Source organism: Diabrotica virgifera, chromosome 9 (assembly GCF_917563875.1).
Source record: "Diabrotica virgifera virgifera chromosome 9, PGI_DIABVI_V3a".
Taxonomy (NCBI): domain Eukaryota; kingdom Metazoa; phylum Arthropoda; class Insecta; order Coleoptera; family Chrysomelidae; genus Diabrotica; species Diabrotica virgifera.
Window position 1 is genome coordinate 28,422,367 of NC_065451.1, and position 25,930 is coordinate 28,448,296.

The 25,930-nt window shown below is 35.5% G+C and overlaps 1 protein-coding gene across 1 annotated transcript; it reads right to left on the reverse strand.

The window, feature by feature from the left end:
* Window positions 1-1,060: 1,060 nt before the first annotated feature.
* Window positions 1,061-25,598, reverse strand: LOC126890904 (zinc finger protein 271-like; the record flags this gene model as incomplete). The annotated part of the gene is made up of 3 exons (XM_050660068.1): window positions 1,061-8,389; window positions 8,760-9,114; window positions 25,005-25,598. Coding segments are annotated over 3 exons (3,132 nt in total), but the record flags the coding sequence as incomplete, so codon positions are not given.
* Window positions 25,599-25,930: the final 332 nt, after the last annotated feature.

Genomic DNA, 25,930 nt, shown 5'->3' on the forward strand with positions numbered 1-25,930 from the left:
ACTTATTAAAATAAATATTATAGAAGTTCTCAGGGACTTTCGGCCCTCGGTAAGAACGTAATCTTTCATTCTGCGTTTAAATTTTTTAAAAATACTTCAGTATATTAGTTTTCTCAGGATTCGAAAAAAATGAATCCCCATTTGAATAGCATTGCAGCCGAAAAAACGTACCGATCCTCTTAAGAGAAAAATGACAAGATACCTTTTTTGCTCAGAATGACTCAAATTATCTAAAAAAATTGTTCAAAATGAAAAAATTATTTTTGTGAATTTGTTTAAAAAAATTTGATAGAGAAACATGAAATTAGATATTTAACAATATAGTCTACCGATTTATACTTAGGATTATAGCAGAGTAATCTGCTATATCTAGGGCATACGGTATACAAGGAAGGTAAGTGTAACAGGGCCAGTGGTACGCTTGAACCGCCTATTATTACCCCTGGATTTACCCAAAGTACTCATTCTATTCAGGCTGAGTCGACCTGGTGACTGGACATATTTTAAAATTTCTAGCTGTTCTCACCGGCGCAACAGTCGCGTGCGGGAAAGTATGAATTTCCGCACTAGTTAGTAAAATATGTAACTATTTTAACCCACGTAGACCAAGTACTGAAGTCGAACCTCAGGCTTCAAGCAGTTACAATGTAACACATAATACATTAAAAAATCCGTTCCCAACATTTCCTTAGGAAATAAAAATAACTGCAACAATTTAACTATAAATATAAACAATTAAAATAATCGTTTTTTACAGAATAAATACTGTTTAATTTTGTCATATCTCATAAATGAATAGTTAATAAATTACTTATTCCTTGTAGTTTTTTTATTTGTTTATTATAGATAAAATATTGGATGACATTGTCCGTGAAGTACTTTTGCGCACTTACGCAATGTATAGCACTCACTCCACTCGTACTCTAAACATCGCGTGTGTGCGCAAAAAGCATACTTCACGAACTGTTTCATGAATAACTATTATCACAATAGAACCTATCGGTGTTTTTTAGGAAATATTGAGGACTAAAATTATTTTATGAGAAAATATTTTTTTTTATTTGTTTTTAAATACAATCTGTTACACCATAAAAAAAGTAACACTAAGCAGAACAAATGTGAGAGGAGTTTTAGTCCAATGACTATCAACTCCTAGTAGGTTTTTTACTAATAACTACACTAAGTCACTTATTTTCACTTGAAACCTTAAAACACTTTTAACACTTATGTTCTAAATGGCAACTCAAGAGGAGTTCTAATTTTCAGTCTATTTATTTGTGTAGAGTTGGCCAATAAATTCACTGCTAATTCGTTGGGGTGCTTTTCCAGTCGTTTGAAATATTTATCACTGCATTTGATGATCATCTGCTTCACTGTCTCGATCTTCAAGTCCATGTAAATGTCTGCATTTGGAATTAACCACGGTGCATTTGTGATAGCACGAAGAACCTTGAATTGAAACCGCTCCAGTATTGCTAGGTTGCTGTCTGCTGCAGTTCCCCACAATTCAATCCCGTATGTCCAGATGGGCCGGATGATTGCTTTATACACTAATATTTTGTTAGATAGAGATAAGGTGGATTTTCGGGCGAGTAACCAGTAGTGTTTTTTGTATTTTATTCCTAATTACTTCCTCTTCGTCCAGATGTGTGTTCTCCATGTTAGCCCCTTGTCAAGGTGTAATCCGAGATATTTTACAGTATCATTTTTAGGAATATTCTTGTTATGCATTAGGATATTCGGTGTTTCTTTGTGACATTTAGTGAATGCTACGTTAACTGATTTTGCTTCGTTGATTTTTATCTTCTATTTCTTAGCCCATATTTGAACTAGATGTATGTTTTGTTGCAATATTTCAGCTGCCTGTATGTTATCTGGTTTTTTTTACCAGAATTGTGTAGAGAATTGGTCCCAAGACGCTGCCTTGCGGGACCCCAGCATTTATGTTGTGAATTTCAGACACACTTTCTTCATATCTTGTGTAAAATAGCTTTTCTTCGAGATATGATTTTAATATTGTATATAGCGGCTGAGAGATTTCTATCTTCACTTTTGATTTCTTTCTTTCTTTGAATAACAATCCTGGAAGCCAGACCTTGTCAAATGCTTAACTTACATCCAGGAAAATGGCATTGCAATAGCTCTTTTCCCGGAAAGCTGATTGTATATTTTCTACCACCTTATGCACTTGTTCAGTTGTGCCGTGGTTTTGGCGAAAACCGAACTGATGATTTGGTATAATATTGTTTGTCTGTATATCAATAATTAGTCTACTTGCAATGATTTTCTCTGCAACTTTGGACATAATTGGTAATAAGCTAATGGGCCGGTAGGATGTAATCTCATGTGGAGGTTTTCCTGGTTTTGGAATCGTTATGATTTCTGCTAACTTCCATTGTGCAGGAAAGTAGCCTATTCTTAGTATCGAGTTAATGATCTGTGTTAAACTTACTATTCCTTTTCTAGGTAGGTCATTTAATATGTTGGCCGTTATCAGATCATGTCCAGGCGACTTCTTTTTATTGAGGTTTTTTATTAGACCTTTTACTTCATTAGGAGTTGCCCATTTGGGTGGTAGATTCATTTGATTAGGACTATCTAAATATTCGTAGATGTCGTCATCTTCATTGGCTCTGTTAGTGGCTTAAATACCTTTTCTAGATGTTTTGCGAAAGCGTCTGCTTTTTCCTTATCTGTCTTTAACCATTATAAATCTTCTGTTCTGATAGGTGGAATTTGGTTTTGTGGCCGCTTTAGCTTATTTGTGGCCTTCCATAATGAGTAATCGCTGTCTGAATTAGGTGTCAGATTTTCTAGGTAATATTGGAAATTGGCGTTACTAAGTTGTTTTAGTAGTTCTTTTATTTCTCTACACATTCTGTTTAATTCTGTTTTGTCTTGAGGTGAACGAGTTTGCTGCCATTTTTTACGAAGTTTTCATTTTTCTAATATTTTTGTTCTTATTATTGTTGGGCAATCCTTATGGAACTGTTTTCGTTCAAAATTTTGTTTTGTAGATTCGCATGCAGCTTCGTGTATCTGTTTTGATAGTGTTTCTATTGCTTTTTCTATATCTTGTGGTCGTCTTAGTGGGACTTTTAGGTCTATTGTCCTGTAGAATTTCTCTGAAAATATTCCAGCCTTTTGTTTTATTCGTTAGTCTTGGAGGTGCACATTTTTCTGATGGATTTGTCAATATTGCTGCAATAATTGGTGAACGATCTGACGATAGGTCTTCATTAGGTTCTATGTGAAGGTATTCTTTTGGTATTCCTTTTTTTATATATAAAGAAGTCAAGCAGATCAGGCAGTCTATTTCGATCGGTTGGCCAGTAAGTTGGTTTGTAGGTCGAGAGATATTGTAGTTGCATTTCTTTTACCACATCGTATAGGACTCTACCTCTTCCCAGGGGGGATAATCTTGAGCCCCAGCACTTGTGTTTCGAATTGTAGTCCCCACCCGCTAAGAACCTGGGACCTAATGATTTAAAAAGTGTTTCAAATCCGTTCCTTTTAGGTTGATAATTTGGCGGACAATAAACTGCTGAAATGCATAGTGGGCCAAAATTGTCTTTTATGCAAATTGAAGCTGCTTGCAGGAAGTCTTTTTCGATTTTCGGTAGTTCATGATGTTTTAGATTATTCCTAATTATGATTGCTGCTCCGTCTCTGAGATTTCTTTCTGCGTCAGGGTGTGCTGCGTTGTAGACCTTATACGAGGTGATTTTAAATTGTGCAATAACGAATAAGTGCATCTCAGATACTAATAGAATGTCTACTTTATTATTGGCTAAGAATATTTCGATTTCTTGTCTACGTTTTAGAAGTCCATTTGCGTTCCATTCAGCAATTCTTATTAGTTATACTGCCATCAATTCTTTTTAGTAATGAGTTCTCTTAACTGTTGTATTTCTAGTGTCAATAGGTTTATTGTTTGTTGTTGGGTTTCTATTGTTTTTTGTAAACTCGAGATAATGGCGATAAAGTGAATTTGACTGTCTTGTTGATTTCCATTTGTTGTTGGTAATGGCATAGATACAGGTTGCTGGTTTTGAAATGCTTGTGAATATGTGCGGTTAGTTGTTTGGTGCGTGTTTTCATTGTGGTTGGTGTTGCTGATTGAGACGGGCATTTGAGAGGTATCGTTTGTTTGTAATAATTTCACATTTCTATTTGGGTATCTTCTAGCTTGTATCTCTAGATAAGCCTGGAATTTTTATAATTGGATGGATGGGCACCTCCGCATAAGGTACACTTTGCTGGTTTTTCATGTTTTTCGCAATTCCGGTAATCATGATTTCCAGCACATTTGACACATCTGTGTGGTAATGTGCATTGGTTTCTTGAGTGACCGTAGTTTTGGCAACGTTTACACTGAATTATATGGGTTTTTTATGTGGTGCTTCGAAACGTACTACAGCGTAGTAATTTTGTTATTCCAAAAATGTCCTTGTTGTTTTGATTACGTTTTAGATCGATAAAGAATAGATTTTTATGTTGCTTATTTTCCCTGTTATGAACATTCCTGATTTTTGTTGCTGTATGTCCGTCGTTTGCAAGGGATTTTTGGATTTCATGAATTGGAGTACTGTGGTGGATATTTCTTAAAACGACCCTAAAGGATCAGAGAGTACAAAAGTATGGAACACTATGTTTTTTATTCAAACGCTTTTCTGAGCACTTTGTAATCCTCACTTGTTGTTACTTGAATTTTCAGTTTTTCTTCTTGTAAGAGTTTGTATGTAAATTTCGAAGTATACTGATTAGCTGCTGATCTTATTAGCATTGTCTAAAAGTGTTTGTTGCAGGTTTTCCTCTTCGTCTACATTACTCAATGGACTATATTTATTGCTTGTGGTTGGACCTGTTTTTGTTATTTAGGATCAAAATGTATGTACAGGTTGGAATCAGATTTCGATATTTTATGATAAAATAACAAAAATTTAATAGGATATAATCATCTCAATTTAAACACGTTTTTTTTCTAGAGTAGCAGTGTATCTTATTACAAGTGTGTGATTTCATATGTGCTGTTAAGCTAAAACCGCGTGAAAACTGTTTGGAGCATTATTTGCACGAGAAAGGTTTTTCGCCAATATGCACTGACATATGTGATATTAAATTAATCTTTGTTGAAAATTGTTTGGTGCAAATTTCACATGTAAAGGGTTTCTCATCAGTATGCACTCTGATATGCGAATTTAAGAGTTGCTTCGTTGAAAACTATTTGGTGCAAATTTCACATTCAAATGGTTATTCACCAGTATGCACTCTCATATGCCACTTTAAAACTTGTTTCGTTGAGAACTGTTTAGTGCAAATTTCACAATCAAATGATTTTTCACCAGTATGCACTCTCATATGGTATTTTAAAACTTGTTTCGTTGAGAACTGTTTAGTGTAAATTTTACATTCAAATGATTTTTCACCAGTATGCACCCTCATATGTCTAGTTAAATGTGTGTTTGTTGGAAACTGTTTGGTGCAAATTTCCCTCAAATGATTTTTCACCAGTATGCACTCTCATATGGTATTTTAAAACTTGTTTCGTTGAAAACGGTTTGGTGCAAATTTCACATTCAAATGGTTTTTCACCAGTATGCACTCTCATATGCCATTTTAAAACTTGTTTCGTTGAGAACTGTTTGGTGCAAATTTCCCATTCAAATGATTTTTCACCAGTATGCACTTTCATATGTCTAGTTAAATGTGTGTTTGTTGGAAACTGTTTGGTGCAAATTTCACACACAAATGGTTTTTCACCAGTATGCACACGCATATGCCATTTTAACACTTGTTTCGTTGAGAACTGCTTAGTGCAAATTTCACATTCAAATGGTTTTTCACCAGTATGCACTCTCATATGTCTAGTTAAATGTGTGTTTGTTGGAAACTGTTTGGTGCAAATTTCACACTCAAATAGGTTTTCACCAGTATGGAACTTCATATGTTTTGTTCAGTGATTCTTAAGTGAAAACTCTGTGGTGCAAATTTCACATGGAAAGGGTTTTTCACCAGTATGCAACTTCATATGTTTTTTCAGTGATTCTTAAGTGAAAACTCTGTGGTGCAAATTTCACATGTAAAGGCTTTTTCACCAGTATTCACTCTGATATGCGATATTGAAAGTTGCTTCGTTGAAAACTGTTTGGTGCAAATTTCACATTCAAACGGTTTTTTACCAGTATGCACTCTCATATGACATTTTAAAGCTGTTTCATTGAAAACTGTTTGGTGCAAATTCCACATTCAAAAGGTTTTTCACCAGTATGCACTCTCATATGTCTAGTTAAATGTGCGTTTGTTGGAAACTGTTTGGTGCAAATTTCACACTCAAATGGGTTTTCACCAGTGTGCACTCTCATATGCCATTTTAAAACTTGTTTCTTTGAAAACTGTTTGGTGCAAATTTCACATTCAAATGGTTTTTCACCAGTATGCACCGTCAAATGCCATTTTAAAGCTTGTTTCGTTGATAACTGTTTAGTGCAAATTTCACATTCAAATGGTTTTTCACCAGTATGCACTCTCATATGCGATTTTAAATTTACTTTCACTGAAAATTGTTTGGTGCAAATTTCACATTTAAAAGGTTTTTCACCAGTATGCACTCTCATATGTCTAGTTAAACGTGCGTTTGTTGGAAACTGTTTGGTGCAAATTTCACACTCAAATGGGTTTTCACCAGTGTGCAACTTCATATGTTTTGTTAAGTGATTCTTAAGTGAAAACTCTGTGGTGCAAATTTCACATGTAAAGGGTTTTTCACCAGTATGCACTCTCATAATATGACATTTTAAAGCTTTTTTCATTGAAAACTGTTTGGTGCAAATTCCACATTCAAAAGGTTTTTCACCAGTATGCACTCTCATATGCCATTTTAAAACTTGTTTAGTTGAAAACTGTTTGGTGCAAATTTCACATTCAAATGGTTTTTCACCAGTATGCACTCTGATATGCGATATTAAATGTTGCTTCGTTGAAAACTGTTTGGTGCAAATTTCACATTCAAACGGTTTTTCACCAGTATGCACTCTCATATGACATTTTAAAGCTTGTTTCATTGAAAACTGTTTGGTGCAAATTCCACATTCAAAAGGTTTTTCACCAGTATGCACTCTCATATGTCTAGTTAAATGTGCGTTTGTTGGAAACTGTTTGGTGCAAATTTCACACTCAAATGCGTTTTCACCAGTATGCACTCTCATATGTCTAGTTAAACGTGCGTTTGTTGGAAACTGTTTGGTGCAAATTTCACACTCAAATGGGTTTTCACCAGTGTGCAACTTCATATGTTTTGTTAAGTGATTCTTAAGTGAAAACTCTGTGGTGCAAATTTCACATGTAAAGGGTTTTTCACCAGTATGCACTCTCATAATATGACATTTTAAAGCTTTTTTCATTGAAAACTGTTTGGTGCAAATTCCACATTCAAAAGGTTTTTCACCAGTATGCACTCTCATATGCCATTTTAAAACTTGTTTAGTTGAAAACTGTTTGGTGCAAATTTCACATTCAAATGGTTTTTCACCAGTATGCACTCTGATATGCGATATTAAATGTTGCTTCGTTGAAAACTGTTTGGTGCAAATTTCACATTCAAACGGTTTTTCACCAGTATGCACTCTCATATGACATTTTAAAGCTTGTTTCATTGAAAACTGTTTGGTGCAAATTCCACATTCAAAAGGTTTTTCACCAGTATGCACTCTCATATGCCATTTTAAAACTTGTTTAGTTGAAAACTGTTTGGTGCAAATTTCACATTCAAATGGTTTTTCACCAGTATGCACTCTGATATGCGATATTAAATGTTGCTTCGTTGAAAACTGTTTGGTGCAAATTTCACATTCAAACGGTTTTTCACCAGTATGCACTCTCATATGACATTTTAAATCTTGTTTCATTGAAAACTGTTTGGTGCAAATTCCACATTCAAAAGGTTTTTCACCAGTATGCACTCTCATATGTCTAGTTAAATGTGCGTTTGTTGGAAACTGTTTGGTGCAAATTTCACATTCAAATGGTTTTTCACCAGTATGCACTTTTATATGCCATTTTAAAACTTGTTTCGTTGAAAACTGTTTGGTGCAAATTTCACATTCAAATAGTTTTCCACCGGTATGCAACTTCATATGTTTTGTTAAGTGATTCTTAAGTGAAAACTCTGTGGTGCAAATTTCACATGTAAAGGGGTTTTCACCAGTATGCGCTGTCATATGTTCTTTTAAAGAAAAACTTGTTAATTGTTTGGAGCATATTTCACATTCAAAATATTTTTCTCCGATGTTCACATCCGTAGTAGCAGTTAAATTTTGGTTCAAATTATTTCCGGGATATTTTAATATTGCATTGCATTCATCATTTTGGATATCTTCGCAAGAGGCACCTAAAATAATAATTATCTGTTAAATCAGTATTATGTAACGATAAGAAATGTATTACAGCTCCCGGAACGAACCACGGCCGGTGGCAAACGCTGTCGTCGGTCGTACACCCCCACCTAATCTTTACGCAGACAGGGTTTCTCTCACCGGCCATGGTTCGCTCCGGGAGCTGTATGTCTTTCTGTGAATGGTGCAGTCATTAACACTCTTACTAATAAACACGGACTAACGATGGACTAAGCCAAACCTCTCTAGTCTCTTACTAAAATATTCTTCTCTTATTTCTCATATTTTCATTAAGTGTTAAGTTTAATTTCTTAATCCTAAAATACATGAGCGACCGAAAGAACAGGTGTTTGGTTTTGTAATCACATTCAATCTTTTTAGACAAATCAATCAGTCTTTGCAAATATTTTTTCCCTGATTTTAACTGAAGTCCAGACCCATTGAAATTATTAAATATAGTATCCAGTTGATGCATTTTTACCACCAATTCTTCTGGAGGTTTCTTTAAGCCCCCTTCGGAGACTTGGTCAATCCACGTGTAAGTGGAAGTATCCGTACTTTCAGGCAAATCTAACTTCTTGCAGATATACCCACTGACATATTCCAATGCATCATATTGCAATTGGTTTAATTCTTCGACATCTGCATCCACTTCTTCTTTTTCTGCATCGTCAGATAAATCTGAGAAAATATTCTTATTAATCCTAAAAATTTTCAAGCACTTGCGAAGAAGGTCTAGAAACGTATAATATAAATACCTAAATGGCAGTAAATATATACATGTGGCAGTATCTAAATAGGTACCTTTTTTTATTGCCCAATGCCCAGCCGGGGTTGAGTCACTGTAAGATGATATTAATTTTTTTCTAATAACGTTCAGTCGGAACTATTGATAACTGATACAAATTTATGTCAGAATTTTGTTTTGCGATAGGGCAAAATTTGATGAATAGGTAATTAGGTATTACTTTGGTCTTCAATATAAAATATGAATGGGAATGCTACTCACAATATGTTCAGTCTACTGAAATAGATATATCTTCTAATATCAAGAAATTCTGGTCTTTTGTTAATAACAAAAGAAAAAATAGTGCTTTTCCTAATGGTCTTAAATATCTCGACAAATATTGTACCTCAGACAAAGATATTGCAAATTTGTTTGCTGATTATTTTTCCACAGTTTATTCTCAGAGTAATCACAATATGCCCAATCATGAACTATTTTCATCCATTACTCATATCACTAATCATAAAATTTTAATATCAGAAATATACACCAAACTCTCTTCTCTTGATATCAATAAGGGCCCAGGCACTGACGGTATACCTCCTTTGTTCTTAAAGGAATGCAGTTTTAACCTTTCCAGGCCATTGTATTACATATTTAATTGTTCCCTTCAAACTGGTGTTTTTTCAGATTACTGGAAAGAAAGTTTTCTTAAGCCTATATTTAAAGACGGGGATAAATCTCTCGTCAATAATTATCGTATTCATATGTACAGTTTGGGTCTCACAGAGTCACCTAACTGTGAGTGTGGAAAAGAAGGTAATCTACTACATATTCTCCTCGAATGTTCACATCAATCAGTAAATATAAACAAATTTTATGATAATCTTAATATATTAAAAATTCTACTTCCCGTCTACCTGAACAATTTGATATTTTCTGAAGATATTAATATATTAAAAACAATTTACGAACATATCAAAAACTGTAAATATAGATTGTAGCAATAAAATTTACCCTGTATTTAAGAAATTTTGTTAAAACAAAGCAGGCATGTTTGTTAAAACAAAACAAACATGTTTGTTTTGTTGTTATTTTGTTTTAAATCCTGTAGATTTAAGTAATTATTGTGTATTATAATTGAAAAAAGAAAAGAACAAAAAAAAAAGAGAAAAAGAAAAGAAAAAAAAAACAGAAAAAATAAAAAAAGCAAAAAAAAACTAAGAAGATGTAAACCTCCGCAAGGTTGAATCGGGTTTAGGTCTTAGCGTAGTAAAAAAAAACAATTTATAAAAAATAACAATAAAAAACAAATTAACAATATAAAAAAAATGCAAAAAAAATACAAAAAGATAAAAATTTACAAAAAAAATGAACAACCAAAACAGAGTATTATTTAGATAATAATGTTAGTTTGTTATGTATTTAGAGTTAGAAATGCAGAAAAAATTCCTCTGATTGAAAAATCAAATTTGTTTGTTTTTAAAATAACAAAATGTCTGGCTAATTCGCTCGGCCAAGGCCATCAAATTCACTCAAAAAAAAAATAATTATCGTCCTATTAGCGTCCTTGGTGTGATACCCAAAGTGTTTGAGAGTCTGGTTTGTGACTTTTTAACTCCTTTACTTGAGCCTAAACTTATCGATCAACAATTTGGGTTTAGACCCCATAGATCTACTGAGCTTAACCTATTAACATATGTAAATTTTTTGTTTGACTCCCTTGAGAGGGGGTATCAAGTGGATACAATTTACACTGATTTCTCCAAGGCGTTCGACAGGGTCTCTCATGGTATGTTGCTCCATAAGCTCAGAATGATTGGTGTTGATGAACCATTGATTTCTTGGTTTGGCAGCTATTTGTCTAATGGCGTCTTTGTACCATGGCCTACGACAGGGGTGCTGCCACGGGCGGCCATATAAATATTTTCAGGGGGGCAGACGTGAAGATGTTGCTCTTTATATGTACACTTTGGATAACCATATATAATTTAAAGCACCCGAAAAGCCAGGGGGGCACGGCCCCCCATTGCCCTTGGGTGCTGCATATCAGCAACACTTTTTAAAATCTATATTGGTAAAGCTCTCCACCAGTGGAAATCGAAATACAAAGGAATGGGCATACAGGTGGACGATGACACTTCTTTGTAAACCCTCCAATTTGGCGATGATCAAGTAATAAGTGCAAATGACAAATGAGGAATTGGTAAATGGGGTCTGATAATGAACATGGAAAAGACGGTGTACCTCTGCGTAGGAGAGGAAACTACTGACCTGCAACTGGAAAACAATAAAACGATGTGAAGACTGTAGTTACCTGGGAATAAATTTTAACAAAGAAGGAACGGATGATGCAGAGATAAACAGTAGAATAAATATAGCTAGAAAATTAAATCTCCGAATGGAATATTATGGAGTACTGAAATAGGAAAACAAAGAAAATTAAGAATATATGACACAATAATAAAAAGCAACAGTACAGAATGGCACCCAGACACGACGTCAAAATCATACTGGGAGACTTCAATGCCAAACTAGGTAAAGAGGACCATCTTAGAGCGGTGACCGGTACGCATAGCTTACAAGATAACACCAACGATAACGGATCAAGATTGGCAGAGTTCGCTGTAGCCAACAATATGGTAGAGAAAACTACACAGTTCCAAAGGAAAAATATACATACAGTATCCTGGGTGTCAAACGACGGAATCACACGAAACCAGGTAGACCACGTGCTCATCGACGGAAGACACTCTAGCAATATCATCGGCGCACACAGTTTAAGGGGAGCAGAAAGTGACTCTGACCACTTCCTGGTCAGAATAAAAATGAGAACAAGGCTAAACACGAGACATCCAAAGCAACGCCAACAAGGAAACAGATGGGACATTTCAAGGCTCGATCTACCTGATAATGAACGCCAATATCAGTCACTGATCCAAAATAAATTGCAGACACTGGAAGAAGAAGAAACATCAACACCAGAATTGACCATAGACCAGAAATTGCAAAATATAACAAACGCCATAGAAAGCGCAGCAGCGGAAACTATAGGGAAACAAAAGAATAACAAGAAGAAAAACCAGTGGTTTGACCAGGAGTGCGAACAAAGCTTACAGCAGAAAGCAATCAAGAGGCTGGAGTTACTAACGCGACCTACAGAAGAGAACAGGGAAGACTACAACAGAGTAAGGACTCAAACGAGAAGACTTTTGAGAAGAAAAAAGAAACAGTACCTAGAAGCACGAATACAGCAACTCGAGGAGGAACATAGAACCGGTCAGTCTAGACAGTTTTATAGGGACATAAAAACAATGACGGGCAACACGATCAACAGCCCAAGATTTATAAAAGACGATGCAGGACAATTGCTCACAGACGACGAAGAGATAAGCCGCCAATGGAGAAAGTATTTTGAGCAACTCTTAAATACAGAAAACCCCACAACGACAGGGCAACAAAGACAGTACCAGTTAGCCGAACCTGAAATACCAGGGCCCACACTAGCTGAAGTAAAGTCCGCAATTTCGTCCCTAAAAAACCATAAAGCCCCAAGCCCAGACGGCATACAGGCGGGACTACTAAAAAAAGGGGGAGACAAACTACATCTTGAGATATATCATCTTATAAGAGAAGTCTGGGAAAGAGAAGAAATACCGAAACACTGGTATGAAAGCCATATAATGCCTATTCACAAGAAGGGAGACAAACATATAATATGTCGGAACTATAGAGGAATATCGTTAATTGATACAACATACAAGATTATGTCCATTATACTGTTTAGAAGACTAACTCCATACGCAGAGGAAATAATAGGCGTCTACCAAAGCTGATTCAGACCGGGAAGGTCGACTATAGACCAGATCTTCGTCCTACGCCAGGTGTTGGAAAAAAACTGGGAATTCAACCGCGATGTACACCAAATATTCGTGGACTTCAAACAAGCTTACGATTCCGTTAACAGAGAAGCATTGTGGGAGACTATGGTAGAAATGGGAGTACCTGGAAAACTGGTACGATTAGCAAAGGTGAGCACGGAGAACGCTTCCGCACGAATCAGAATTGGCAGCACCATGTCGGAGGAATTCATCATTGACACCGGACTTAGACAAGGAGATCCGCTCGCCCCCCTGCTGTTTAACTTCGCACTGGAACATGCAGTAAGGAAAGCTCAGCCACAACTGAGCAAAAATACTATTAGCCTTTGCGGATGACGTGGACACAATTGCACAATCCACCAGAGATGCAAAAGAGGTTTTCACCCTATTCGAGAACGGAGCCAAGGAAGTTGGTCTTAAGGTCAACGAGGACAAGACCAAGTACATGGTGGTTACGAAGAACCCAAGACCAAGGGTTAGACAAAACGTAACAATTAATGAATACAATTTTGAAGTCGTCAAAGAATTTAAGTACCTGGGAGCGATCATAACATCTGAAAATAACTGTGAAAAGGACGTGGCAGCCAGGATTATTGCAGGAAACAGGGCATATTACTCATTAAGGACCCTACTTAAATGAGAAATACTTTCAAGACCAGCAAAAATAAGAGTATATAAGACAATAATTCGTCCCACAATAACGTATGGAAGCGAAACATGGACTCTGAAACAGCGGGAAACAACAAAATTACTGGTACTTGAAAGAAAGATACTGCGGACTATCTATGGGCCTTGCAGAGAAGAGACAACAGGAGAATGGAGAAGAAGACACAATTATGAACTCCAGACAATATACGGAGATGAAAACATAGTACGCTACATTAAATCAAACGGAATACGATGGGCGGGTCACGTACTAAGATCAAGTGACCAAAGACTTCTAAACGCCACATTCTGGGAAAGGCCCGATGGAAAAAGGTCAGTTGGTCGCCCAAGAAAGAGATGGAAGGACGCAGTAGCCAGAGATCTACGCAAAATGGGAGTACAGCAATGGGAAATAGCTGCTCAGGACCGACAACAATGGAGGAAAATAGTAAACGCGGCCAAGACTCACATAGAGTTGTAGAGCCAAATGATGATGATGATGATGATGAATAATAAAAAGCACACTGCTGTACGGATCTGAAACGTGGCGTCTCAAAGAACATCAAATAAGGAAAATAGAAGCCACAGAAATTGATGCATTAGGAAGAGCAGCTAGAAAAACGAAACTTAATAGGGTTCGAAACAACACAATTAAGGAAGAAATGGGTCTAAAAGAAACTGTGACCGACTGCACAGATAGAAAACAGCTTACATGATATGGGCATGTTCAAAGAATGCCAGAAGAAAGACTACCGACGAAAGTAGCAGAATGGATACCACCGGAACACAGGAAACAAGGAAGACCAAAGAAATCGTGGATTGAAGTAGTTCGAAGATCAATGAGCGAATGAGGATTGACAGAAGAAGATTGTAATGATAGGACACGATGGCAATTGGGCATCGGACAACGTCGCAGGACGTTCTAACCCGAATCTATATACAGATCAAAAATTTGTAAACGAAATTAATTATGCAAGAAACAAAGAAAGTTAGAAGGGAATTTACGCAAACTTGGGTTTCGCTGAAAAACAGTCTACAATAAAAAAAATGTTGATAGAGAAACATGAAATTAGACATTTAACAATTACCAGAGAACGGCAGTTCTCGCCAGTGGCGCACACCTACACCCCCTACACGCGACACTATATATACACGAAATTTTCGATTTTCTAAATCTGACTGAATTGAAAATTGGGCCAACTCCCATCTTAAAGTTCAGGAAAAGACTCACCCATTCATATGTCAACCATCCATTTTGGTCCAAGGGTGTGGATTTTACGGCCCTTCCTATTTAGGGTCTGTTTTTCGTTCTCGTCCCCAAAACTCCCAAAAACTTCGAAAATTTAAGTCCTACCTTTACGGCTTCTAATAGTACTGATCATTAGGTACATTTCCAACGCATGTCTAATTTTGAAAACCGGTTATACCGTTCAAAAGTTACCGAGGGAAAATGTTTGTGGATATGTATGTATGTATGTGTGTGGAAAAGTTAAACCGATCTGAATTTTTTTTCTGTTTGACTACCCATAAGCCAGCTATAGGACTTGGTAGGTACAAAACGGCATATTTTTTGGCGGTATACATATTCGGTTCAAGAAGAGACAGGAGAACAGTAAATACACCAAATCAATAGCGTTGAGTTAAGCTTTCAAATGGTGTCTAAGCTGTCAGGATTAGACTTACACACGTCTCAGTACAGCCGAAAAACTGAAAAACTAAACTTTGAAAATTTTGGTTTTTCGACAATTACTCAAAATTTCAACCTACGAATTACGCCAATAACTGAGCGTTTATAGAACGACTCTAGATGAATCTAACGGTGTATACCTTATATCCGGGAAAATTCGAATTTTTAAGTTATAGGCTTCATAAGTATGATCAAATCTATTTTCCATGGGAAAAACGGTTTTTCAAGCTCAATAATTCCTGTAATAGCTTCAGTTATCATACTTGACCTTAGATGCATAAGATACTACTTGTCAATACGTTTCAAACTCATGTTTAGTGAACAAAGTCGGTTAAGCCATTTAGAAGTTATTAAGTTACAAAAGTATAATCCAATTAACGATTATTCCCTAAATGGTTTAGGTAGGTGTAGTGGTTACGACGCTAATTTGATCTGGCAATGGGCAATTCGAGTTTATTTACCGGCCATTCCAATTTTTTTTCAATCTATTTCGAATAGAAAAAAAATCTAGTGTACATTCGATGGACACTAGATCATTTGGGAGATAATGCGACACTTTTAGAGGCCATTTATAAAGCTTAACGTGTAATCGAGAAACATTGCATTCAACTTTATACATTTAATTTATACATAACTTTGAAAAACTCCTGATACAAGAATAAAAAACCGCTAAACGCCGTAAAAATGAGTGGCGCATACAATATTCCAGCTACAAAAGATCTGATATGAATTTTGCGTGGCGCGAAAATGTATTTTCATTTTGATGCAAAACAAAATTCTAGTTTTATTTTAAAAGATTTTTCCATAATATTTGCTACATTTGAAGTAGACGCGCCACAAAAGAGTTTCAGAATTCAAACTGTATCAAAGTTACTCTTTTGTGGCACGTTTTACTTCAAACTGGGCAAATATTATGAAAAAATCTTTTAAAATAAAACTAGGTAGAATTTTGTTTTGCATCAAAATGAAAATACATTTTCGCGCCACGTAATATTCATATCAGATCTTTTGTAGCTGGAATATTTTATGCGCCACTCATTTTTACGGCGTTTAGCGGTTTTTTATTCTTGCATAGTTCACCGATTTATACCACTAACGCGACATTGGTATTATGGCAGGGTAGTCTGCTATAATGCACAAAACAGTTTTCAGTAGATGACCCTAGACGTATAACTATAAAGGGCAGTGAGATAGAAAAAGTCCAGGAATTATCTACCTAGGCCAAATCCTGAAACTTGACAAAGAGAACCAAATTGCGGAAATTACTAGGAGTACCAGCATGGGCAAGGTTTGGAAAACTTAGTTGGATACTTAAGAACCACAAAATACCCCAATACTTGAGGAGTAAAGTGATCAACAAGTGCATCCTTCCTATCATGACATATAGCCTAAGAAAATAAAAAAAAAGTCAAAATGGAAATTCGTACAGGTTAAAACAAATTTTATATCAAAGTTTAGGTGGGTGCAAAAGATATTTTCAAGAAAGTATCCAAATCATACAAGGGGATCATTGTTTAAATATATAAAAAGTTGTCATTTTTGCAAAAAAAAAATACTTTTTAAACTGCTGAGGTAATTCACTTATTAATGAAGGTCTATGGGATTTTTTCCTGCAAAGTTTAAGGGTAAATCTTTCACATAAGACTTACTAAATTAAATTTGGCCCCCTACTTATTTAAATAATTGTATATAAAACTTTAAAAACAAATTTGCCAAAAATTATTTTTAGCGTTTTAAATAAGCACTATAAAATATCTTATTTTACAGACTAAGTTGCGCTATGTTACCAGTATTAAGTAAAAAAAAACTGGTCGAAAAATATTTAATATTTTTTTAGATATTGAATTTGTTTATTAAATGTTACTATATTTTTAATTGCAAAAATGCGGTTGTTGCCAAAGAAATATTCACCTGCTTAAGATCTCATTATTTTTATTTTTATGTATATTTTCGATAAATGTATTAATAAATTCAAATTTCAATTAAACTCCACCCTAAAATGGCATTTAAAAATTATTCAAATTTGTTTATAATTTGTTTTTTTTTAATAACGTCGCGGGGATTAAGTATTTTGAAATGCCGTTTCGATAATTGCGTTCCTGGGAATTTTTTACTAAGTAACAAATTTTTTTGTCGTTTTTTTCTTCTTTTTTTCTTGGAGTTATATTACTACGGGTCCTTTTAGGGTTAAATTTTATTAAGAATGCCGAATCTCTGAGTTGTAGATTCTAGACCTAAAAATATTAAGATTTAACTAAAATCTCTTAAATAAAATGTGGCTACTTACTGAGTTACAGGGTGCTTTATTTAAAAATTATTGTTATCAAGTACTTGAAAGCTATTTGACGTATCCTTATCATCCTAAATTGTTATTAATAAACGTTTCTAGCTAGGGCCAGAGGCATACGACAGGGGATAGTGAATGATTGACCCTTCCCAAATTCTACGCCACTGAGTGAATTAGTATTTTAGCGAAATTTTTCGATTCTCCAACACTTTCTATGTTTTTTTTTTATTACATATTTTCATTTACAATCTGCTTCATCGAAGCTATAAGCAAATAGTTTGAATGTTAAATACATGAGGGAGAAGCTGCCCTGTGGCAACCCTCCTATTATAATTTTTTACATTTGATCACAATATGTATATATTTAATTTATTAAATCTGTTGGCCATAGTTTCTTCAGTCGTCTTGCGAATTCGGGAGGAGTGTTCAGCAGTCTTGCTTCATCATTTGGATGACTTCTCAGTCCATCAAGGTAGCTCTTTGTGATCCTTGGAATTTCTTCCTCTACCAAGGGTGTAGCTGAGTCCTCGTGTAGGGTTTTATTGCTTACATACCAGGGTGCGTTGAATATCATCCTCAATATTTTTGATTGGACTCTTTGTATTATCTTGATATTTGATGGCTTTGAGCATCCCCAGAGTTGAACACCATAGGTCCAAATTGGTTTTATCATAGTTTTATACAGGAGCAGTTTATTTTCAATATTGAGTTTTGATTTTCGACCAATAAGCCAGCTCATTTGTCGTATTTTGATGTTGATCTGGGTTTTCTTGGCTTGGATGTGCGGCTTCCATGTTAATCTTTTGTCAAGGGTTAGTCCCAAATATTTGACTTGTGTGCTGACTGGTAATTGTGTATCATTTAGTGTTATTGTTGGGCATACATCTCTTCGGTTTGTAAATGTAACTTGGGTTGACTTCGTTTCATTTACTTTCACCTTCCATTTGTTGAGCCATGTTCCCAATTGGTCAAGGTGGTTTTGCAGTTGTGCAGACGCGATAATAGGGTCCTCATTGACAGCGATTATGGTGGTGTCATCAGCGAATGTTGAGATTTGGGTTGTTTCAGTGGTTGGGATATCTGCGGTAAATAATAGGTAAAGGAGAGGGCCCAGGACACTACCCTGTGGTACACCTGATTTAATGGGAAAATATGTGGAAGTTGCTGTGTTATATTTTACTTGGAAGTAACGATCTTCAATGTAGGATTTCATGATTAGGTAGTAGGGGGTTGGAAGAATACATTTGAGTTTGTATAAAAGTCCAGTATGCCATACTCTATCAAATGCCTTTTCTACATCTAAGAATGCCGCTGTGCAATATTTTTTTTCCTCAATAGCAGTAAGGATTTTTGTTATAATTCTATGAGTCTGTTGTGTTGTGGAGTGTCTCTCTCTAAAACCAAACTGGTGTGTGGGTATTTCTACATCTAGGTTAATGTCATTCTTCAGTCTACCAAGTAGTAGTCTTTCGAAGATCTTAGACATTATCGGCAACAAGCTGATTGGCCGATAGGATGATGTTTTATTTGGAGGTTTGCCCGGTTTGTGAATCATTATTATTTGCGCAAATTTCCATGTGATTGGGAAATATGTCAGTCTGATTGCACTATTGTATATTGTAGTTAGCATGACCAATGCTCTTCTCGGAAGATGTTTCAGTATTAATCCTGTTATTAGGTCAAATCCAGGTGCTTTGTGGTTATTGCATTTTTCTATTTCTAGTTTAACTTCTGATGTATTGAATGGTGTTATTGGAAGCGTCATAGGGCAAGCACTATCCAGGAAGTCTCTTATTAAGTTTCCATCATCATTATTCTCTACTTGGTGTTCTTTAAAAATACCAGCTAAGTATTCTGCAAATGCTGAAGCTTTTTCCTTGTCTGATCTTCCCCAAGTACCATCATCTTTCTTAATTGGCGAGTTGTGTTCTGTAGGTCTCTTTAAGTGTTTTGTTGCCTTCCATATTGAGTGATCTTCTTTAGACAAGGTACTAATGTAGTGTTCAAATGTGGCATTGCGTGCTTCATTTAGCGCTGTTTTTAATTGTCTGGTTAATCGATTATATTCGTGTTTGTCATTAATGTTGCGGCTTCTTTGCCATCTACCTCTTGCTCTTCGTTTTTCGACTATTAGTTGTCTAATATAATTCGAAGTGGTATTTTTGTTTTCTTGCTTTGGAGTTGATGGTGTAGCTCGATATGCAGCTTGCTGAATTTGACAGGTGAAGTGGTTTATAGCCTTATCTATGTCATCTTTTTCTTTGAGTCTGATTCCAAGATTTATATTCGTGTCAAGCTGGTACTTGAATTCACACCAATTAGTTTTAGGGGAAGTCAACTTGGGTATTTCAGGTCGTTTGATTATGTGGGTGCTGATTGTTGCTATGATTGGTGTGTGGTCAGACGAGAGATCCCAACTTGCTTCTATGTTTGTGTAGTTTGCTGCAATTCCTTTTAGGATAAAGAAGTCGAGTAGATCTGGTAGTCTATTTGTATCGGACGGCCAGTACGTTGGTTGTCCCGTCGATAAGTAGGTGCAGTTTGTGTTGTTGATGGCATCTAGTAGGCTTCTGCCTTTTGGTGTAATGAGTCGTGAACCCCAATTCGTATGCTTAGCATTCCAATCACCTCCAACAATGAATTTGTTACCTAGCTTGTTGAATAGTTCTTCGTATTCTTCAGTTGTGATTCTATGTCTAGGAGGGCTATATATTGCAGCAATTTCGAAGTTCCAAGGCCTGGCATTTATATTAAGTATTGTTGCTTGTAGCTTATCTGTTTTATGTTCCGGCATTTGATGATGTTGTATATTGTTCCTTATAATTATTGCAGATCCTCCATGGGCTGTTCCATCTGGGTGACTAGTGTGGTAGACTGAGTATTGAGGTATTTTAATTACGCTTCTTTCTGTGAAATGCGTTTCGGATACAAAGAGGATGTCTATTATGTTGTCCTCTAGGAATTGGATTACTTCTGCTTTATGGTTTGCTAAACCATTTGCGTTCCATTCGGCTATTCGAACAGATCTAATGAATTTTATTAATTAATGTTGATCATGCTGTTTTGATTCATTAGTTGGGTGAACATTGCTTTAAATTCGTTTAAGAATAAGTTCATCTGAGACCCTATGTCAGCTACTTGATTTCCTGCTCTTACTGCTTGGGCATAGGATTGGGTTCCATTCTGTTGTTGGTACTGTGATTGTTGACTCTGATACTGTGAAGTTGGTGCTGGGTTAACATTTTGATGTGGGTTCTGATTATTATGGGTTGACTGATTTCCGCGTTGTCTATTATTTCTTACATTTTGCAAGTCCTTGTAAATTACGCAGCCTTTATAGTTTGCAGTGTGTTCTCCGTTGCACAGGGCACATTTTGCTGGTGTATTTCTGGGTTTTGTACATTCTGGCGTTGGATGACTTCCTCCACATTTCACGCATGCGTAAGGTCTTGTACAATACGCTTTTGTGTGTCCATAACGTTGACAGCGCTGACACTGTGTTATATTTTTCTTTCTGTGAGGAGGTTCAAAGCTGACTTTCATATTGCCGATAGAATCCAGTGTATAGATGTGTTTTTTCTTTCGGTTCTAGGTCCACATAGAACATTGACAGTGGTGATTTATTGACTCTGTGTAATACGTTAATGATATTACGGACAGTATGCCCTGATTTAGCTAGTTCACTTTTTATTTCTTCAACTGGCATCGAGTGGTGTAAATTTCTTATAACTACCCTATAAGCTCTATCTTGTTTTGCTTGGTATGTGTGGTGAACTATTTTGCTACTATTTAAATGCTGTATAAGTTTTCTGTATGACTCAATAGTTTTTGTGTTTATTTTTATTGTGTCATTTGGGAGAGCTTTCGACTGGTAGTCTTCTGCTTTAATGACTGTCGATAGGTTTTCAGTCATCTTTTTGATATCATTTACCCCATAGATAAATATAGGTGGAGGTTTAGGTGTTACTGGTGTGTTATTATTATCAGTTAGGTTTTCTAATGGTTCAAATCTGTTGTTTGTACTCACTTGCATTGTTGTTGTGTTATCATCTTTGGGGTTTGCTTTTCTTTTTTTTGTAATTTTTTTGACTGTTTGCCAATCATGGACATTTTCTATGGTTTCGTCGTCTTCATCGCTTGAGTTTTCCATGACAAGTTCCTCTCCACTGAGGATGTATTGGGAAGCATTTGATGTATTTGGTTGATCCATTTGAGGTGCAGGGAGGTTTTGGTTATATTGGTGATTATTGTTTGGGAATGGAGTAGGCGGGATGTATTGGTTTGTTGTCTGTTGGCTGCTCGGGAATCCATAAAATGGGGGCGATATTACTGGAGGTTGTTGAGGCTGTGTATATATTTGGGGCACATTATGTCTAAAGAGAAAGGTATTCGATCAGTGCGTCCTCCCAGTCTTGACGTACGGATCAGAAACACTTACCTTAACTAAAGCCTCGGCTACCAAACTAAGAGTCACGCAGAGAAGAATGGAGCGGTCAATGTTAGGAATAACTCTGCGAGACAAAATCAGAAACGAAGAAATCAGGAGAAGAACAAAGGTGACTGACGTCATCGAGAGGATAGCCAGGTTGAAGTGGAGATGGGCAGGACACGTAGCCAGAATGACAGATGGGCGATGGACGAAGAGGTTATTGGAATGGAGGCCAAGAGAAGACAAGAGAAGCGTCGGTCGACCGCCTACAAGATGGACTGACGACTTAAGAAAGGTAAATAAAAACTGGATGAGGGCGGCGCAGGATAGATGGGGTTGGAAACGAGGGGAGGAGGCCTATGTTCAGCAGTGGACTTTTGAGGCTGGATGATGATACAACCCCCCATTTGGCACTTGATTTTGGTGGTACATTTCCTTAATATAGTACGCCACTGAGTTAAAATTTAATCACATAAATAGTAATTTAGAATTAATCACTCAAATCGTTTTTTAATTATTATTTCACTAATTACCATAAACTAGTCCCGGCCGATAGCCGAGACCGGCACAAAAACTTGGAACGTGGATCTCGAGATCGATATGGTACGTCTTTACTGCTCGGAATCAAAATACACACTACACTTTCTATGTAAATAACTTTATTGGTATCGATAAAGTCATCAGTTTGAGAGATATTGGAAGTTTAAAATGAATGAATGAATAGATCAAAATAACTATGCCATTTCATTTTTAACGTCCAATATCTCGAAAACTAATGACTTAATCGTTACCAGTAAAGAGTATATTATTTAGATAGAAAGTATTGGAGAATCGAAAAATTTCGCTAAAATAGTAATACCCTCAGTGGCGTAGAATTTGGGAAGGGTCAATCATTCACTATCCCTTGTCGTACACCTCTGGTAGTAGCTATAAACTTTCATTTATCACAATTTAGTAGACTGTATAGTACCCACACTTTCTGCCAAGTATGATAAGGATACGTCAAATAGTTTTAGAGTACTTGGTAACAATAATTTTTAAATTTTTAAATGAAACACCCTGTAACTCAGTAAGTAGCCACATTTTATTTAAGAGATTTTAGTTAAATCTTAATATTTTTAGGTCTAGAATCTACAACTTAGAGAGTCGACATTCTTAATGAAACTTAACCCTAAAAGGGCCCGTAGTAATATAACTCCAAGGAAAAAAAAGAAGAGGAAAAAAAGAAAAAAATTTGTTAATTAGTGAAAAATTCCCAGGAACCCAATTATCGAAACGGCATTTCAAAATATTTAATCCCCGCGACGTTATTTAAAAAACAAAATTTAAACAAATTTGAATAATTTTCAAATGCCATTTTAGGGGGAAGTTTAATTGAAATTTGAATTTATCAATACATTTATCGAAAAAATACATAAAAATAAAAAGATTTAATACAGGTGCATAAGTCTTTCGTAACAACCGCGTTTTTGCAATTGAAAATATAGTAACATTTAATAAACAAATTCATTATCTCAAAAAATATTAAATATTTTTTGACCAATTTTTTTTTGCTTAATACTGGTAACATAGCGCAACTTAGTCTGTAAAATAAGATATTTATAGTGCTTATTTAAAACGCTAAAAATTATATTTTGCAAATTTGTTTTTAAAGATTTATGTATTATTATTTAAATAAATAGGGGGTCAAATTTAATTTAGTAATTCTTATGTGAAAGATTTACCCTTCAACTTTGTAGAAAATAATCCTCTATACTTTCATTAGTAATTGAATGACCTCAGCAGTTAAAAAAGTAATTTTTTTTGCAAAAATGACCACTTTTTAATTATTTAAACAATGATCCCCCTGTATGATTTGGATACTTTCTTGAAAATATCTTTTGTACCCACCTAAACTTTGATATAAAATTTGTTTCAACCTGTACGAATTTACATTTTGATTTACATGTAGTGTAATTTTATTTTACTAGACTAATATGGATGTCAAACCTGGACCCTAACAAAGGCAAATATGAATAAACTAGCCAAAACAGAAAGAGCCATGGAAAGAGCAATGTTAGGTATACGACTGCCAGTAAAAAGAGGAACGACTGGGTAAGATCAAAAACAAACGTCGAGGACATAACAACAAAAGTTGCCAAACTTAAATGGAGCTTCGCAGGCCACACTGTTAGACAAAAAGACCAACGTTGGAATGCAACAATACAACATTGGTGACCTTACCAAAGTAAACTACCGAGAGGAAGACCACAGATGAGGTGGGTTGATGATATTATAGAATAGAATAGAATAGAAATATGCTTTATTGTCATGAAAAATTGTACAATTTTATCGACAAAGCTAATAAAAAGTCAAGAAAACAAAACAATAACAATCTAATTTACTAAAATTACATAAATCGTCAATATATTTACAATAATAACAATAATAATGAAAAACAGAAGTAAACAATTGCAAAATTTAAGCAAATGCATAGTCTACCTAGTAATTAATAAGTTTAAAAGTTAAGCTGCTGCATATGACAAACAAATATAGAAAAAAAAAATGATAATAAAAATACTACTTGTGCAGAGGGTACTGTAATTTCTTAGTTATTGATTAAGAAAATCTTCTACTGAATAATATGGTCTTTCAGATAGGTAGGCTTTTGTCAGTTTACGGAATTTGGGGAAAGATGCTGCAGATTTAAGTTGTAGAGGGAGATGGTTGTAAAGTTTTTTTGCGGAATATAATATAGATTTCTTTACTAACTCAGAGGACGGGGTCGGCATATAGACGTCAAACGTAGAATTTCTCGTGAAGTAGTCATGATTAGGTCTTAGTGGAAAGACATGTAGATGTTTACGAATTAAGCAAACAGTTTCTAAAATATACAAAGATGGAAGAGTTAAAATTTCGTGATCTTTAAAGTAACTTCTGCACTGTGTTGTTCTTCTGAGGCCAAACAGATATCTAATTGCTCTTTTTTGTAATTTGAAAATAACATCGAATTGGGCAGCTGTACCAGAACCCCAAAAAGGAAGACCATAACGAAGATGTGACTCGAACAAAAAAAAAATATGTTATTTTGGAAGATGCTAAATTGAGTTCATTCGAAACAGATCTTATAGCATAACAAGCTGAGGATAGTTTCTTCCTTAACAAATCGATATGGTGGGACCATTTAAGGTTGCTGTCTAAAAAAATACCAATAAATTTTACAGAATCAACGGTACTGATCTGGCTGTTATTAAGAGGTAAGGGTTGAAGGACTCCTTTATAAGACAATGCTACTGTTTTATCTACGTTAAACGAGAGTAAATTAGAGTCAGACCAGGTTTTTATTGTAAGTAGATCAGAAGTTATAGTAGCATGAAGAGTTGCAATATTTGAGTTGCTCCAAGTGATACTGGTATCATCAGCAAAAAGAAAGATTTTTCCATCGATTTTTAAACTAGTGATGTCATTAATAAAGATAAGGAAAAGTAGAGGACCCAATACTGAACCTTGAGGTACCCCACATACAATGTTTTTGAGACTAGAGTCTGTATCATTTGCTATAACCAGTTGTTAAACTGGTTAGAGCCGGTAAAGATATTAAAAGAGTAACCGGAACAAATTAGAAATATGTTGCTCAGGATAGAGACCGATAAAACTGGTTGGGAGAGGAATATGTCCCAACGTGAACGATAGAAGGCTAGGAAGAAGAAAGTCTGCTATATCTAGGGCATACGGTATACAAGGTAGCAGGGCCAGTACTACGCTTGAACCGCCTATTAATACCCCTGGTTTTACCCAAATTACTCATTATATTCAGGCTGAGTCGACAAGGGGCCTATAGACATTTTTAAAAATGTGTAGTTGTTCTCACCGGCGCGACAGTCGCGTGTGGGAAAGTATCA